At 33.9% G+C, this 17,453-nt stretch overlaps 2 protein-coding genes across 6 annotated transcripts; both read right to left on the bottom strand.

Moving 5' to 3' along the window:
• Positions 1-684: 684 nt before the first annotated feature.
• On the bottom strand, positions 685-6,742 carry LOC136814088 (uncharacterized). The gene is made up of 9 exons (XM_067070589.1): positions 6,641-6,742; positions 5,448-5,522; positions 5,212-5,238; positions 4,759-4,806; positions 3,977-4,042; positions 2,969-2,998; positions 2,360-2,410; positions 1,983-2,075; positions 685-1,386 (listed from the first exon to the last, which is right to left on the bottom strand). Exons 1-9 carry the CDS (start codon positions 6,663-6,665, stop codon positions 770-772), a joined length of 1,032 nt encoding a protein of 343 aa, XP_066926690.1. The 5' UTR covers positions 6,666-6,742; the 3' UTR covers positions 685-769.
• A 711-nt stretch (positions 6,743-7,453) lies between these two features.
• LOC136814085 (uncharacterized) lies at positions 7,454-17,139 on the bottom strand. Of its 5 annotated transcripts, XM_067070588.1 has the most exons (8): positions 16,978-17,139; positions 14,983-15,119; positions 12,827-14,689; positions 11,870-11,932; positions 11,626-11,652; positions 10,971-11,018; positions 9,080-9,156; positions 7,454-8,715 (listed from the first exon to the last, which is right to left on the bottom strand). In XM_067070588.1, exons 3-7 carry the CDS (start codon positions 12,840-12,842, stop codon positions 9,086-9,088), a joined length of 225 nt encoding a protein of 74 aa, XP_066926689.1. In that variant the 5' UTR covers positions 12,843-14,689; positions 14,983-15,119; positions 16,978-17,139; the 3' UTR covers positions 7,454-8,715; positions 9,080-9,085. The 5 variants fall into 5 exon arrangements, with proteins under 5 accessions (XP_066926689.1, XP_066926686.1, XP_066926687.1 ...); XM_067070585.1 differs by lacking the exon at positions 9,080-9,156 and having other exon boundaries at positions 7,455-8,715; XM_067070586.1 differs by lacking the exons at positions 9,080-9,156; positions 11,870-11,932 and having other exon boundaries at positions 7,455-8,715.
• Positions 17,140-17,453: the final 314 nt, after the last annotated feature.

Genomic DNA, 17,453 nt, shown 5'->3' with positions numbered 1-17,453 from the left:
AAATTTCCAAAATTTTCGTGCCCATATTTTCTTTAATAGAGGGAGGTAAAAATTCGTAAAAGTTCGGACAATTGCCTCTCGAGTTTCTCCGAATTTCAGACGAGCCACCACGCTCGGTTTTGAATATCTCAGATCAATGGTTTGTTTTACAGGACACACTCTTATTTAAAAAAAAAAACAGATTGATTACATCACTATTTTCTTCGTTTTTTTTAATGAATAGTCGAAAATAACATCTGGCATTCTAGGTGGGGGGCGTACGGTTTTTCGGAATTGCGGATATCGACCCCTTTTTCTTCGGAATTTCGGAATTCAGGCAAAATTCCTTCGGTATTTCGGAATTCTGAAACTGTTTCGTTATCGGAAATCCATGAATTTTTGACTCGAAATTTCTGTATTATAAAGTTTTTATCCCCTTAAGGGGATTTTTTCGGAATTCATACATGAAAAATCAAAATTGATTAAAAATTAGTCTAAACGAGGAAAGATACCCAAAAAATCGGTATCGGAAGTATCTTTTTACGGAATTTCGGAAATTTTGGCAAAATTATTCGGTATTTCGGAAATCACAAACCTCGTACGCCACCCCCTTCTAGGTATCGCTTAGGCCATTCAGACAGTTTCTTTTGTATGACAAGAATTATGAACTATACTTAAGATGGTTTTAGATCCTGTTAGAAAAAAGTTCTTCAAATGTCAAACTAAGCTTTTAACATTAAACAGACGATCATAATCCAATAATTAACTTAAAAAATAAAAATGTCTTCCATCATAATAAACTCTCCAAGTACTTTTTAGCATCATTAATACCAGCTCTACCACAAAAATCAGCTAATTGTTGAACGGTCATATCCGTTTTATCTCCTGCCAATCTATCCAATAAGCACTCAGTACACGTTTTGGGTTTGACGTTTCCTGCAGATGGTTTGGTTTTAATATTATTGATTGTTTTGGGATCAAAATCAAATGTTTCTTCAGCTAACTCTATCCAAAACTCATCAACATCTAGCTTAATTTTAAGCTCTTCCATATGAACTTGGTCTAATTCCTTAGCCAACAGTTGATCTGTTCTGTAACCCTTTAAGATAACATCAGCTATATCGTTCCGGTGGAATTTTTTACACTCGGCCCTGAATTCCCCTATTGTGAGATCCGGTCTTCTATTACTGAGGTTAAGCAAGAATGATCCTGCCACGCCTCCTCCAAAACGTTGCGGTTCTATACTGTCCTTAATCTTATTACGTTCACTCTGTGGTAATTCATCATAAAGAACGTCAACTAAATGTTTCCAATTCCTTAGATAGCTTCCAGATTTATCCAAGTACGCCGCCAGCTCTTCTTTCTCTCTCTTTTTTAAGCTTGTTAGCTTTCGTTCTTCAGTTACAACTATATACAAAAATTAACTTTGTGATCAAAGTGCTTATTTAGGTTAGTCAAATGTCGGTCACACCTTCCAGTCCCGCTATTCTTCTTTAGAGATAAGAAAGATAGAAAAAGATATGATGGCCGAAATCGCTGATTTAAGGAAAAACTTTTGCTCTCTTGCAAAGTAGTCCACCAAATAAAGTCTCAATGGAAATCTGAAAAGGCATCAACCGCAAAATAATTTTGACAAAATTTCAAAAAAGACTCATAAACCACATTTAAAGGTTTCTTGACATGGAAGAAGCGCTACCTTATCGGGGAAAACTTCGTCGGGGAAAAGTGACGAAATTTTGGCCAAGTGACGAATATTTTCCCCGACGAAGTTTTTCCCGATAAGATATGTGTTTCCGAGGGCGTTCGAGAAATCTAAAGTAAAATAGGGTCTCCATAACTCGAACCTTTAAAACTCGTATGTCGAACAGTTTTTCTCGTCCTTTTAGTTAACGATGCCTAATAAACTTTACTCTATAACTCGAAATTTGCTTTACTCAGACAATTTCTCTATGCGGGTGCGAATTATGGAGACTGTATGGAAAAAAAGAAAGATTTTTCCAAACCTTGCAACGAAGATTGAGTTGTTGTATTTGCGTTTGTATTTAAAGGAGTTGAACTTGATGAGCCATCTTCTTCCTCGTTCTGCTCGCTTGGACCTAAAATATGAATTGTTTCAAGAAGTATTTTTTATAAATCTTTTTATCTAACACTATATATATTATATTTGAAGTTGATCTGTACAAAATAACTCGGGCTAAACTGCTCTCCTCTCCTCTATAATTATTCATAATAATTGCACATTGGAAGTTTATAGTGGCTTGGATAGCGAAATTTACATTTGGCTACGTTTCGAGAACTTCTTCTCCCAGAAGAGCGTTTTCTCAACTATTTGGTAAAGAGCTTCTGATTAAAACAATTTACGAAACCAGCTATATCAAACCTCTAGTGGAAGGGACTTCTTCGCCACAAGTCGCAGTGGAACATGGACTAGCTAAAATGGAAAGAAGATATGGATTAGAGTGACATTTTATTCCATAAGATATACTTAAAACATTTTTCTCGGCGGGGGTAGGCCTTAATGAGATTTTTACATTGTTTCCGTTAAAACCGGCAAAAAAGTAAATAAAATTTACTGGATGGCATATTTTACAGAGTTTGAAATTAACAAAAATTAAAAAAAAACTTTCTAAACCAATTGAGTGAATTCTTGAAAAGGTCCGAAAAAAGCTCAGTTGATCAGATTTTTAAAAGTTTGGTCAAATGAAAGACCTCCAGACTAAGTTTTTTTACATTTTTGGTTTAATTTTGCCAAATGACCCGAGTGTTAAAATATAATTGTTCAGCATTTTTCTGGGAAAATTTTGAAAAAACTGCTTCTAAAAATCAGTCAGGGATAAATGGTATTAGCTTAAATAATTAAAAAAAAAGAGTTAAATGAATTTCAGGGGTAAAACATTATTTAATCTAATTAAAAAAAAACTGTTTGGCTTGGGAAGGGTAGCTGAATTATTCAATAAGGCCAAAATATTCCCGATAAGGTATAGCATACCTATTGTATTGAACAGCGCAAATTTTCTATCTAAAAATAAACAAGTGGATATTTTAGCAGAAACGTTACAGTCAAAATTTTCCTTTTCCACTACTTATGATGATCTTTGTAACGTCACTACCCCGGACAAGAAGGTTCTGAGAAGAAATTCTCGAATGGGTAGAGCTTTGGTTCATATACTAAAAACAATTTTATAGCAAAATCAAAAAAGATAAAAAAATCAAGCACTTATAAATTGATCCACTCTCTGATATTTTTGCCCTTGAGTCAATATTTTGTTTCTAACATGGAATTATTATATAAACTCTGGATTAACATCGAATGAAACGGTGGAGAGTGAAGTATTGTTTTTCCATTGTTTCAGACAAATATCCGCAAAGGACAACTGTCATGGCGGCACGAATGACTCTGATTTTGCAAAATGAATAATACTCTCTTTTTTAAAAAGCTCTCTGTCTTTTTGTATTTTTACTGCTCAAAAGTTTGAAAGTAAATATTAGAATACTAAGCGGGTACATTTATAAAATCTGGTGTGAGAAATACAGACAAGTAAAATCAAACGAAAAGCTTATAACGACACGACATCTTTTAGTTGAGAATATCTTTCCAAAGTTTCTCCGAGAAAAGCTAAGATTGTCATATACTAGACGCCCGGGGGGGGGTACTACCCTCATTAGCAATTAACTAAATGAGTTTGACTCTCGGAGGAATACTTAAAGTCTCATTTGGGAATTGGATAACAATGTCGTCATTGCGGGCAAGGCTTGTACATCAGAAATTGGCAAAAATCGGCCAGTTGTTTCTCCAGTGTATATAATAATTCCTTGTTCGAACTTCTATAATTCGAATCTTTCTTGTCCTGTCCCCGTCATGGGGAAATCCTCTTAATTTACTTTCTATAATTCGAATTTCTGTGATTCGAACAAAATAGGATCTCCCTATCGAGTTCGAATTAGCGAGAGTCAATTGTATGTGCATAAATACATACAAAACAATAAAAATTCATACCATTCATATTTGATTCTTCCGTCCATTCGGACGCTTGTATTGCCTCGGTGGTCACAGTACTCATATCTATCAAAAGAAACAGAAAATGGATCAAAATTCACAAAGGTCCGTGGACGAATTCACGAAAGTAGAGTTTTAACCAACTTAGCGCCGTTCCATACATCGTATGGGATGTCCATAAAAAAGAATAATTGTTTATAACTTTTTTCATAAGAACCAGGAGCCAATAGTTCTTATTCTGTTCTTATTTCTATGATAAAACTGAGGTATCTTAACTTTAATACCCAGTTCTCACTAATCGGAGTTTGCTTAATTTACAGCCATTCCAGATTCAGCATTATTCTTGCAAAATTATTCTCATGTACCTCCACACATCATATTAGCAGATTCATGTAAAAAAAGTCACGAAAAAACCGTAAATTAAAGCTCTGAACATATAACATATTTTTTATGATAGCTTTACAATTTAGTTTTTTCGTGACATTATTACATAAATCTGCTAATAGGAAATTTGCGTATTGAAAACAAGATGGCGGACTAGTCAGCTCTTAAACTGGACACATTTAATCCTTTAGTGTCCTCCTTGAAAATATCTTTCCAACAGTGTATAGCTTTTTAACATAGTGTTAATACATGCTGCAAAATTGTCAAAAAAGTAAAGTGTTCGCATATTTTTGAGCCAGACTTTAGTCGTTATTTTAGAATAGCAAACTTTGAGAAAATTGGTTCATAGAAAGGTAGTTAGAAAGACTTTGTTTTTAACAATCGAATGTGTGATATACCTCCTTTACTAGTTTTTGCATTCTCTTGGCTTGATTCTTCTTTTTCTCCTAAAAAAATTGAATGAGCAAAAGCATGGTAAAAAATTGGAACTGTCGGCACTATGCCTCGAAGCCAACAAATCAAAGCCGACAGAGAACGAAAAGCGTCTAAAAGTCGACAAGAAATATCTTATTGAAATCTGAGTAATTCATAAATAAAATATTATGGTCTTTAGTTTTCAGTGTGGCTTTTGCTCAATATAGTGTATCAACACATAAATTCTGCCGGGGATTAAATATTGGGGCAAAGGTTTTGTAGGATAATGAATGATAGCCACTTATCCCCCCGTCCTTTTTTCCCGATAAGAAGTCCCAGTCCAAATTCTAAAAATTTCGTGTAAAGCATCATGGTGAAAGTAAACACCCCCTGATTTTATCACTTTTAAATATTATAAACTGTGTCAAAATATATACCTGTGCTTAGAATTCGACCCACTCCAGCTAAAATAATAAAAGAAATACAGTTAAAAGGCGTGCTACAACTCTTGTTTGGAAGGGAAGTAAGCGACTTCTCATCCGCAGGTATTATTATAAGGAGAAGGAACCCGTTAGTGGATGCCAGCAGTCTTATTACAAGTACGCTATATTTTGCTGGAAAATTATATTTCAAAAATGATAATATTTAAACTATACTGGAATAATATACATACTAAAGGGTTTTTGTGTTGCTGTTGTCGTTGTTGTTGCTGCTGTTGTTGTTGCTGTTGTTGTTGTCGTTGGAAGATCTGTTAAAAAATCAAGATGACAAAAAAAAAAACAATTTAAATTTGTACTACACTCTTTCTTTCTAAGATCCGACAAACCTTTTTTGTTGAGGCAATTTTTTGGCACTTTGAGCCTAAATTGTTCTCATGTTACTCTCATTTTTATCTTTTACTATTTTGACCTATGATTTTGAAATACTTCTTATTGAGTCTTTGAGCCTAATTATTCTTACAAATTTATCTTGCAACCAGATGAAGAAGTTTTCACCCGACATGCTTAAGCTCTGAAGGTCAGGAAAATTAACTTGAAGGTTAATTTTTAGGACCTCCAGTTAGGTCAAAAAAAAAAAAAATACTTTGGGCTCAAAATACATAAACTGTAGTGGAGACAAAAAATAGTGTATCTTTTAAGAATATCTAAATTAAATAGTGGCTTCGTGCTTGTTGGTTGAAAAGATATCCAAGAGTGGAAATTATCAAATTAAAAAAAATGTTAATAAATATAAATATAAAGAAGACTAAAATGGATTTCTTGAAAAACTCACCTATCAAGAAAGACAAAATCAAGCAACTTATAAATTGATCCACTCTCTGAGCAGCCGCCTGAAAAAACTATCAGTGTAGCCTTAGCTTTATGCCGTTGAGTCAATATTTTGTTCCTAATAATTATAGAATCTCTCTATGATTCGTCGAACAAATAAAGATCCCCTTATCGAGTTCGAATTAGCAAGAGTCAACTGTATGTGTACATAAGTACATACGTAATAGTTATCGGACAGTTGCGAGTACAATATGAGAAATATTTTACGAGTTCCGAGATTTTTCCGTACAATATTTTCCGAGCCTTTAGGCGAGGAAAATATACGGAAAATCCGGAACGAGTGAAATATTTCCATATTGTACGAGCAAATGTCTGATAACTAGTTTATCGGTGAGCCAAAAAATGCACTTTCTGTGTTGGAGGACACTTTTGTAGCAAAGTGACGTTAGATTGCTTCTACCGCTACAATGCAACAACATCTTTTCGTCAATTTATATTTTTACATGTAAAATACAAGATATATTGTACTCTTTTTAACCAATCAGATTGCAGATATTTTTTGGATCGCCGATAAAAAATAATAAAAATTCAAACCAACCTTTGAGTGACTTTATTTGAGACATCAATTTATTGTAGTGAAAGTTTTTCTCTTGTTCTTTGGATTTTTAAATTTTTTTTGCTGTCTTCAATTTTTCTCACTAAAAATATAAAATAGTATAGTGGTCTCTGAAAACTATCCAGTCTAATAAAATTTTTTTTCGCGAGACTTAATTTCCCCCAAAAAACTGCGATATTTTCTCAATTTTTTGAAAAATTCCGCGTGATCGTAAATCAACCAAAAAACGCTTGAAATTTGGCCCTGAAAACGCCAATCCAAATTTAAATTTAAATGAAATAATTTCAATGTTATTTACTAATCTAACTAATCTTTATACTGAAACAGGCGCAGAGCGGGGTGTACAAATCGAAAAGTTTCCTTTTTCAGTTAAAAAAAAAAAAAAAATAAAAAAAAAAAAAAAAAAAAAAAAAAAAAAAAAAAAAAAAAAAAAAAAAAAAAAAATTTTACCCCACCTACCAACCCCCACCCCCGCCCTAAAAAAGAAATCATAAAAATGTCAAACATTTTTCTTTGGCTGACAAAATGATAAAAATTCATAAAATAACAATTGGTAAAAGCTAAATATAAAGTGGTGCATGTAAAAAATATTTATGTGTATCACAGTGAAGTCTTCAAAACTCGGACCCGTAAGAGGGAGACGCAAATATTAAGACAGGTAAGGGATGTTAAAGGTTTTGTTTTTAGATAAGAGTGATATCACTTGCTTAATCATCAGTTTTAATTTACAAGCGTTTTCACATTGGATTGGCACGGATGACATGTGGAACAAGATGATCAGAAAGAGGAAGAGAAAAACATTTCTTGTTTATATCAGCATAATATAACAATAGGCAGACACTGTCATGATATGTGTCTGATATGAAACGGGAACACTTATGTAAAATAAAAACTTTAAGGGATAAGACGACTTGTTCGAGTTAAGGAGACATTCGTCCGAGTTATGAGGACAGCACTAAAAATCATAAATAGTTATTCGCTAAAGCAATTTCACTAAAACTTTTTCTGCATCACTGCGATCAATTTGACAGTTTGGGACTTTTGAGTGCACATTAGGAGCAAAAATTACACTTCTACATCAAAGTTTAAATCTTAAGTCTAACAAGAGAAGCAGTTTTTTCTGTTAACCAAATACAAAATGATTGTATTCTTATCAAATTCTGTGAAACTCGCTCTATAATATTCTTAGGGTATTCTTACGATTTGGCCAATTTTCACCCTGATATTCTTAGAGAGGATATTCTTTATAAAAAAAAGCGTGTATACGGTTTGGTGTATTTCAAAATTATTTTACGTTATCCCTAACAGAGGTATACAAATTTTGTTATCTCAGTGTGGGTGCATGTAAGAAATACTAATGTACTATAAACACATAAAATCATAAACAGTATGTTATTTATGAAGCAATTTAAGCAAAGCATCTTTTGCATCGTTGATTCGTAACGCTTCACAAATTTTAGCTAATTCTTTTACAGTCATATCTGATCTTTCTCTATTCAAAATATCCAATAAACTCACGGTGCAGCTTTGAAATTTTCCCGGACCAATGGCTTTAATATTATCTTTTTCATGTTGAGAGAACAAAGTACCCTTGATGCCGAAGTGGTGTGCCACTTTCTCCAATATTTCGGATTCCGCTACAATCAAACAAAATTCATCATCATCCATTTTAACATTCAACTTACTTATATCGTCTGCATCCAAAACTTCAAACAATTTTTGCTGTTCTTTAAAACGTTTCAAATCTTTAACAATATCATTCCTGCCCTCCTCTTTACATATTTCATTTAGAGTACCAACCGTAAGATCAGGCAACTTCTGTTCTAGCTTCTTCAAAAACCCTCCAGCAGCACCCCCACCAAACCGTATGTTTTCAATAGTAGCTTTTATTTCAATTGCTTTACTATTATCTTCGTCATTTTCGAAAATTTTATCCACTACTTGCCTCCAGTTTTTTAGATGACTTCCTTCTTTATCCAAACAAGCTTGCAATTTCTCCTTTTCGCTCTTTTTCAATGTATTCAATATCCTGTCTTCTCCTTGTGTGGCTACCTCAACTGAAAAGAATAGTTCATCAAATAAATTAAGTGTTGTGTATTTATACTAGAGGGAAAACACTCACCGTCAACTGCTCTAACTTGGGACTATCTGACAAAACATGGGACGGCAATTCGGCCAGCATTTCACCGAACCTCCAAAGTCATTTGATTTGAGTTAATGCACGGCGTATTAAAAAATACACGATTTTTCTTTCGCACCGAGTAGGCTTTTAAATCGAAATATGAAAAAAATCCGTTGTGGAACACACACGAGTGTCTGTGCATTCTAAGAGGAACGAATAAGTATGATTGATAAACTTGGTGGAGTTACCAAAACAAATTTGTTGTCAAAGAGATTTAACAGTAAGTGAAAAATACAGACCAGATATCAACCAGTACCATGTTTCGACCAATTGTCCCAAGTTAGAGCAGTTGACGGTAGTATCCGTGACATCTTTTCTAGAACACAACCACACAAAATTCTTTCGTATTCAACTAAAACGGTGGATAACCATCGGATAGTGTATGAAATTCCGAGCAAAAAAAGTACTACAACAAGTCTCATACTCAAAAACGTATGGAAATACGACAATTTAAAGTTCTAAACACCCTGTCATTTTGATGATGTTTTAGAACAAAATTGGATGACACTTGTGTAAGTATTACTGACATTTTGGCGGCAATCCTTAGCTCAAGAGTAGAGTCCTTTTAGCGTTTGGATACAAAATAAACCAATGAATTGCTAGTGGCAACCCTTGCTAAAGCTTTACGTATGTAGGTATCGCAACAAAATCATTAATTGACTTACCCTATACACAGGAAAAGAAAAACAAAACAAAGTGAGCTTTTTCAAATATTATACAGCTTTTTACAAAATGATTTTTTTAATTTTTTTGATTTTCATGTATAGTCTCAAATAAATGCGATCCTTGTTAGGGCCTGCAAAAGAGTCAATCGAAAAACTGAAATCACTTTTACATGAGACTTTACATACTTAGATTCTGGAAAGTTCGAGTTTCAAAACCTACTGGTTGCGCTGTTGGCGATCGGGATACACGAATTCCCTATTACAGTAGCAGATTCATGGGAGAAAAGTCACAAAAAAACGTCGAGTAAACGCTTTTTTTATAAGAATGGTGTTTCATCATGGATATTCTTAACTTTTTTGGGAAAATCATCCTAAAATATTCTTACAGCATTCCTAGGTTAGGTTCCTAATTCAGACTAGATTAAACATTTAGTACATAAGTCTCAAGCATAAAATGGCATTTTTGTAAAAGAAGTGAGCCTTACTTGGGGGGTAATTGATGACAATTTATAATTGAAAACGCTCTAAAAATAGCATTCTTAGCTTGAGTAGCAAAATTCCATGATAGTGATATTCTTAGCATATTCTTATTTTTTTGGCCATTTTCATCATGGACATTCTTACAAATATATTCTTATTTAAAAAAAACAACATGTAAAGCTCTGAACAGATAAGATATTTTTTCTTTTAAGTGTCGAAAGCATGCGGTAATCATGTCTCAGCCAATCATAACTTTACTCTTTGATTTTTTCGTGACGTTTTTACATGAATCTGCTAATAGGAAATTTGTGTATTGAAAACAAGACACGCTTCCTTTAATATGGAAAGCACAATCCAGTCAACTATTCAGAGATCAGTCGATTTAACAAAAGAAGTTCTATTTCACGAGTAATATGAATTTTTAAAGAATCAAAACCGCTTTTTAATGATTGACAGTTTATTGGCGAAGTCTGTATCGATAATAAACATAGTGATTGATTTGAAAAAGCACTGTAGTTTTTAAACCAGACAAGATTGCGCGTTTCGTCAGTTGATTGTTCAGCTGGAAAATAAGTCTTTAAAGTGGGCATAAGACGGCCAAAAATGACCAAAAACAGTTAAAATGAGCTACTTCAAACTTTTTATCTAACACGAAAAATTAGAACACATTTTCGAAGTTTGTAAAGTTCCAATAATCCTTATAAAATTAATGTCATGATATTTGAAACGGAAGAATCTTCTTTTTTTCATCTTTATTTTTCTTTTTCAATTTTCAAGTTTTCAAAAAAATTAATCCTTTAGAGTGTCCTCCTTGAAAATATCTTTCGAACGGTGTACAACGGTGTTCGCATATTTTTGAGCCAAACTTTATTCGTTATATTAGAGGAGACTATGAGAAAGTAGGTTCTTAGAAAAGAAGTTCAGAAGATTTTGTTTTCAACCAGTTTTAACAATTGAATGTGTTAATATAGGTATACTAGTATACCTTTACTATTTTTTGCATTCTCTTGGCTTGATTCTTCTTTTTCTGACCCTAAAAAAAATGAATGAGCAAAAGCATGGTGAAAAAATGGAACTGTCAGCACTATGCCTCGAAGCCAACAATTCAAAGCCGACAGAGTATTTGAAAGCATCTAAGTCGACAAGAAAATCATTTGAAATCTACCGGGTGACCCACGAAAAAGTATAAGAGTTATCGAGATACTGTTTTTATAATGACTTTTGACTTTATACCTCCATATCTCGATAACTACTTTTCCAAAATTAAAAAATGATACATCAAAATTTAAGTTTGCCTTTCCTCTTTACCATGAAAAAAGAATTTAGTTAAAATTCAATTTTTTTCGGACACAGTTACCCTCCAAACTCTTATACTTTTTCGTGAGTCACCCGGTATTACTCATAAATAAAATATTATGGTCTTTAGTTTTCAGTATGGCTTTTGCTCAATATAGTGTATCAACACATAAATTCTGCCGGGGATTAAATATTGAAGCAAAGGTTTTGTAGGATGAGGAATGATAGTCACTTATCCCACTTAAGTCCCGGTCGAAATTCTAAAAAAATCGTGTATAGCATCATCGTCAAAGTAAATGTCCCCTGATTTTTTCACTTTTAAATATTATAGTCAAAATTTATACCTGTGCTTAGAATTTGACCCACTCCAGCTAAAAAAATAATAGAAATGCAGTTAAAAGGCGTGCTACAACTCTTGTTTGGAAGGAAAATAAGCGATTTTTCAACTGCAGGTAGTATATAAGGAGCAGCAATCCGTTAGTGGATGCCAGCAGCCTAATCACAGGTACGCTTTATTTTTTGGAAAGCATTTGACAAATGATAATTATTTAAACTATACAGGGAAAGGCACTGGAATAATTTACATACGAAAAAGATTTTTGGTAGTTGTTGTTATTGTGACTGTTGAGCTTGAACATTGTGTTGGAAGATCTGTTCAAAAATCATGATAAAAAAAAAACAATTCAAATTTGTACTACACTCTTTTTTTCTAAGATCCGACAAACTTTTTTTGTTGAGGCAATGCGGGGTCAGCTTCGTTCTGAAATTCTTCTTAAGGAGTCTATGAGCCTAATTATTCTTAGAAAATTTTTCTCCACCCAGATGCAGATAACCCAGAGGATTTTTGCTGTGGGAAGCCCTCGCTTTCGGAATATTTTAAGGTTTATGCGCAAGGGTAGTTGACTGGGGATGCGGCACATCAAAGGCCGACTATCATTTCTTTTTGATGGGAAATTGGTCCATTACTTTAGGGCTTTAGCATTGGTGGCCGCAAATCCGAAAAAACAAAAACAACGTATAGCATAATTATATGTATCATCATTATTTTTCATTATAGGGAATAGAAAATTGATCTTTATTGGAAAGACTATACATCTGTGTCTGTATACCAAAGAACGATGCACACATGAGCGAATTGCGAGCTACGAAATTCTAGATTCCAAATTTCCTTGTGCTTAAAACTGCTGTCTAGAATGATCAATGAAAATTAAGTATTTTAAAAGTCGAATTACTTTAAGGGCAGAAACTTTCGCGGGCAGAAACTTTCACGATTTTGATCCTTTTTCGCGAAAGTTTCTGCCAGGTAAGAAATTAAACCTGAAAACCACGAAAGTTTTTTTTGCGAAAAATAAACTTTACTACTCAGTTTTTCACTGTTTGCTAAATTTTTGCGTGTTTTATGAGTTTTTGTTACCAAAAAAGGTAAATTTTATATGAATTCGCGAAAACCATAATTCGCGAAACTTAAATTCGCTAAATTTCGCGACTTTTTGACTTCGCGAAACTTTCTGCCCTTAAAGTAACTATAGATACTTGGATACTTACTCTGTTTTGAGCTCATGGTTATTGTTTTGAAAAATTTATGTTCTAATTTTTTATATTATTTAAACACTAGAAATGAAAAAAAGAGCATGATTAGAGATGATAGAAGTAAACAAGTAAACCAATAAGAGCAAGCGAATGAAGACAAGGGAAAAACTACAGTCAATTTACAGTGCACACACTAACTAAGCTGGGGGAGGAGTTTGCAAACAGTAAGATATCATAAGAAAAGAGCTAATACCGACATGCCCCGCCCAACTGACACACTAAACTACCTGCCACTAATTAAGGAGGGCCCTTACCCGCATCTAATGTCATTTTCTATTGATTAAAAAATTAAAATTAAAAATTAAAAATATTTACAATACTTGTATATGTCTATAAAATAGAAATGTATCAAAACTTGGACAAATTTTACTACAAAAGGTTGTGTGCTGGGTCTTATAAATTAGTATGTTATTAGTATAGCTAGCTACTTTAATGGAATGAATTTTCCCAGGGATTAAATTTCGCGGATTCGGGTGTCATCCGCGAAATTAGGTCCCAATGGAAATTTCGAAAGGCCTTATCCGCGAAATATTTGAGATAAACTCGAAAATGTAACTACTTTTGTAATGTTTACTGGCATCAAAGAGACACGTATTTCGACAACCAACATGCGTGATTTGGCATAAAAAGACACAGAATCATGAAAATATTGTCTCCCGATAGTGTCATCAGCGAAATTTCAAAATCTTAAAATTTCGCGGAAGAGCTCAACCTTTTTTTCATTTCTTCAAGGTCCAGGTTGCGTTCCACGCATATTGAGTTTAAAGCCCCGAATGGGCTAGAGATGAATCTTCAACCGGCAAGAAAAAGTGAAGCCTTAAGATTTGCGCCGCGCATTTAGAATGACGGATTGGATCTTCATTGTGACGTTTAAAGCGGCATATTTTTCGAAATCCTGGCGATAGGTTTTACTTTCAATCAAGCGTTTGTGTAAAAAACAAGCGGGTCACACATGGGAAATAAGTAGCTTCATTTCCCGTCCAGAAGTTTCGGGTCAATAGTTCCACGCATAGTATTTGTAGATACCGTAGAGTCCCTCTATAAATGGAACCTCTATAACTCGACAATACCTTATAACCTTGCTTCATAGCTCGAACAATTTGTGTTGATCATACGGGCTCGAGTTATTGTTACTCTACTGTGATTGGCAGTCCGCGTTTTAAACCGAATCTGTATCAACATTACTAGTTTCTTCAGCTGAATTTTCTCTTAATGTTCCATCGAGTTCTTCTTTTGAGATGTTATTAATTTCTATAACGAGATCATTTCGTTTTATTTCCCTCATGATTTGTTTCAATTCATAAAGTGTCCGTCCAGCTTCACGCATTGTATTCATGAATAATTGTTGTGCGGGTCCTTTATAATCAGGGTTACGCGGCTCATTTTGTATTTTCATTATTTCCGTCTTACGAAGATGGAATTTTTCAGCAAAAAGATCCCATCTTCCATTTTGAGGGCCACTGTTTAATAGTTCGGCGATGTAGATGTTTGATATGATTGTTAAGTTACTTAAGAAAGGGTTATCTTGAAATTGATCTTCAGAAAGCCGCAATACGATATCATTTCGTTTAAGCTCGTCGGCAACTTGTTTAATCTGATCTATTCTAATACTGGGATCTTTAGTATTGAGTTTTTTTAATAGAAGTAGACCCCGATTCGGGCCACCTTTAAGGTCCAAATGAGCTTTCAGGCTTGTAGATTTTTTAGGGTCGTCGTTACAAAGCTTTTCTGCTAAGCGCCTCCAATTCGGAATTCTGCTTTCTCTGTTGAGTGGGTCACATATCCTGTCAATTTGATTTAAACTCAATTTCCAGGGTTCTGAAATATAAACAATTCTTTAATTTCCTACATCAATTCTTGTAATTGCCTGATTCTTAAATTCATATATTTTGAAATTTTGACCACTCTCACTCTATAAAATTACGGTTTCCTAACTAATCAAAGGTCAAGGATTTAAAAGAAGACTTGTTCGGCTATAATTCCCGTTTAGGAGACCCTTAAAAACCGGTAAAATCGACAGCTACCTATTAATAATGGAAATCAACGGCCTTGTTTGTATCTGCACAAATTACCAGATAACAAAAAAACTAAGAAAGAACTGAGAAAAATACCAGTTTCTTTTTGAAAGTCGACAAGTCTAGGATCTTCATTTTCGGCAGTTCTTGGTGGGTTGTGTGATTGTGTGACGCCATTCAGTTCCGTTTCTTCGACAGATGAGGATGAGTTTGGTCTTCTCCTTCTCCTTCTTCTACAAGATAATGAGAAAAAAAGAGATTAAGGTGTTGTGATAATACAGCAGAATCTCTTTAACTCGAACCTCTACAACTCGAATGTCATCTTAACTCGAAAAAGTTTTATGGTCCTTTCAGTTAACAATACCTTATAAACCTTACTCTATAACTCGACCAAATCTGCACTCCCCGTACGTGTTCGAGTTATGGAGACACTACAGTACACGTTTTTGAGGGTAAAATGTTCGTCCAACCCCCTGCATGGATATAAATTGGCATGATCAAAGTTCATGAAGCAATTTCAGACAAATTCTCAAAATATTAGTAATTGTGTGCTTATACAATGTACTAATAATTGTGTGCTTATAAATAATGACTTTTATTCACAAAGATTCTTTTTTGACCCCAAAAAAAACTAGAACACTAGGCAAACAGTTGAATACATGAACAAAAACAAAATATATAAGAATATAGGGTTTCGATGGCCAAAATATTAAGAACAAGCTAGATGCTGAATGGACCTACCTGATGATGAAAGTAAGTTAGATAGTAATGCAAGGAGAAAAATGAAAAAATATCAGTCAAAAAAAAATGGCGTTTAGCGAAAATGCATAACGCAAGAAATTCATCATTGATTGATGGTAGGGGGAGAGGGAAGGGTTGTAGGGAAAAACTAAATAGAAAGTTCTGGTCGCAAAATTCAGTTTTATTGACAATTGAATCATGCTTGATGGTGAGCATTGTTATCAATAATGTTTTTGAATGAAAAAACAACCAATTAGAAGGAAAAAGTCCAATGAAAATCTAGAAAAACGGCGATTTCCGGCATATTTCAGGCATTTTCCGCCGGAAAATTTTTTTTCTCAAAAATCGGACACGGCCATGTTTTGGACATAATTAATACGCATCTTTGAGCAAAAAATCAGAAAAAACTAATGATAAAATCTCGAGAAAATGCCAAAAAAACAGTTTTTCCGGCATATTTTCGGCATTTTCGGCCGGAAATGATTTTTTTTCGAAAATCGGGCTTCGTCACAATTTAGGTATTGACATTTTGCATCAGTGTGCAAAATTTCATGAAAAAATATAAAGTACAGCTCAAGAAATTCAAGAAATACTGTTTTTCCGGCGAAAATCGGCTGTTCCGGCGATCTTTAGAAAGTTCCGGCTTCAAAAATCAGTTTTATTGACAATTGAATCATGCTTGATCGTGGACATTGCTATTAATAATGTTTTTGTGTGAAAAAACAACGAAATATAAGGAAAAAGTCCGATGAAAATCTGCAAAAACGGCGATTTCCGGCATATTTCCGGTATTTTCGACCGGAAAAGATTTTTTCTCAAAAATCGGACTCGGCCAAGTTTTGGGCAATGCTAATACACATCTTTGTGCACAAAATCAGAAAAAACTAATGATGAAATCTTGAAAAAATGCCAAAAGGCCGGTTTTTCCGGCATATTTCCGGCATTTTAGGCCGGAAATGATTTTTTTTCGAAAATCGGGCTCCGTCACATTTTGGCCATTGCCATTTTGCATCTTTGTGCAAAAAATCAGAAAAAACTAATGAGCCAATCTCGAGAAAAGCTGGTAACAGACGAACGGACGGACGGACGGACGAACAGACAGAGGTTAATTCATAGGACCTCCACCGGGGCACCCGGAGGTAGGTCCAACAAGTTAAGAATATTTCAAGGCTTTGCTGAACCAATTTCTTAGGAAAAGGGACAAAAGTGCTCACAAAACTGTAAAAGTAAGAACATTTTAAGAACATTTCGAGGCTTCAAACTAAAAGAGTTAAGAACATCTGAGGTCTCAAATTTGTTCTATGTTCTTATAAAAAAAAGTGCAAATGTGAAGATTGACTGTAATATTACCTGAAAAATCGACAACAACCCATTGGCGCCAAAAAATCAAAACCATATCAGGGTTGTTTTTTTTTTATTAATCCAGTCAAGACAATCCAATTGTTTGTTCAATGCACATTATTTATATATTTTTCAATTTTTTTAATATTTTTATTTTTCTTAGTATGACCTAAAATGATAGAAATAAATAGAGTAATTAGACAGGGATGACAAAGTTATCTTGTGTTCAAAATACAAAAGATAAATGTCCCCTTTAAGATAGAAAAGCATCAACAACCTCTTGGCTGAAAAATTAAGAAAAGTTAAATTCAACATGAAGCTGTAGATTTCAAAAAACATTGTTATTTTGTTAGTAATGTGGATGAATTTTTTTGAACCAAAACCCAGTCATACCAAGATCTTAGTTATGGTGTAGCAAATAACTACTCAGCGAACTAACTGGAAGAGAAGATCTTAAGATCTTAATGAGCATTAATTTCCTATTT

The sequence above is a fragment of the Clytia hemisphaerica genome, unplaced genomic scaffold (genome assembly GCF_902728285.1).
Source record: "Clytia hemisphaerica strain Z4C2 unplaced genomic scaffold, Clytia hemisphaerica genome assembly, whole genome shotgun sequence".
In the NCBI taxonomy this organism is placed as follows: domain Eukaryota; kingdom Metazoa; phylum Cnidaria; class Hydrozoa; order Leptothecata; family Clytiidae; genus Clytia; species Clytia hemisphaerica.
Note: the sequence above shows the minus strand (reverse complement) of the source record. Positions and strands in the feature narration are given on the sequence as shown.

Bases quoted from the DNA above. Each gene is read 5' to 3' on its own strand.
- LOC136814088 (XM_067070589.1), bottom strand. From the start codon at position 6,665: ATGTCTCAAATAAAGTCACTCAAAG. The intron at 4,807-5,211 runs GTATATATTTTG...CAATTTTTTTAG, and splicing joins GGGTCGAATTCTAAGCACAG to GAGAAAAAGAAGAATCAAGC. The intron at 4,043-4,758 runs GTATATCACACA...TTCTTTTGATAG, and splicing joins TGCAAAAACTAGTAAAGGAG to ATATGAGTACTGTGACCACC.
- LOC136814085 (XM_067070585.1), bottom strand. The intron at 11,653-11,869 runs GTATGTAAATTA...TTATTTTTTTAG, and splicing joins AACTACCAAAAATCTTTTTC to CTGGAGTGGGTCAAATTCTA. The intron at 11,019-11,625 runs GTATAAATTTTG...CATTTTTTTTAG, and splicing joins GGGTCAAATTCTAAGCACAG to GGTCAGAAAAAGAAGAATCA.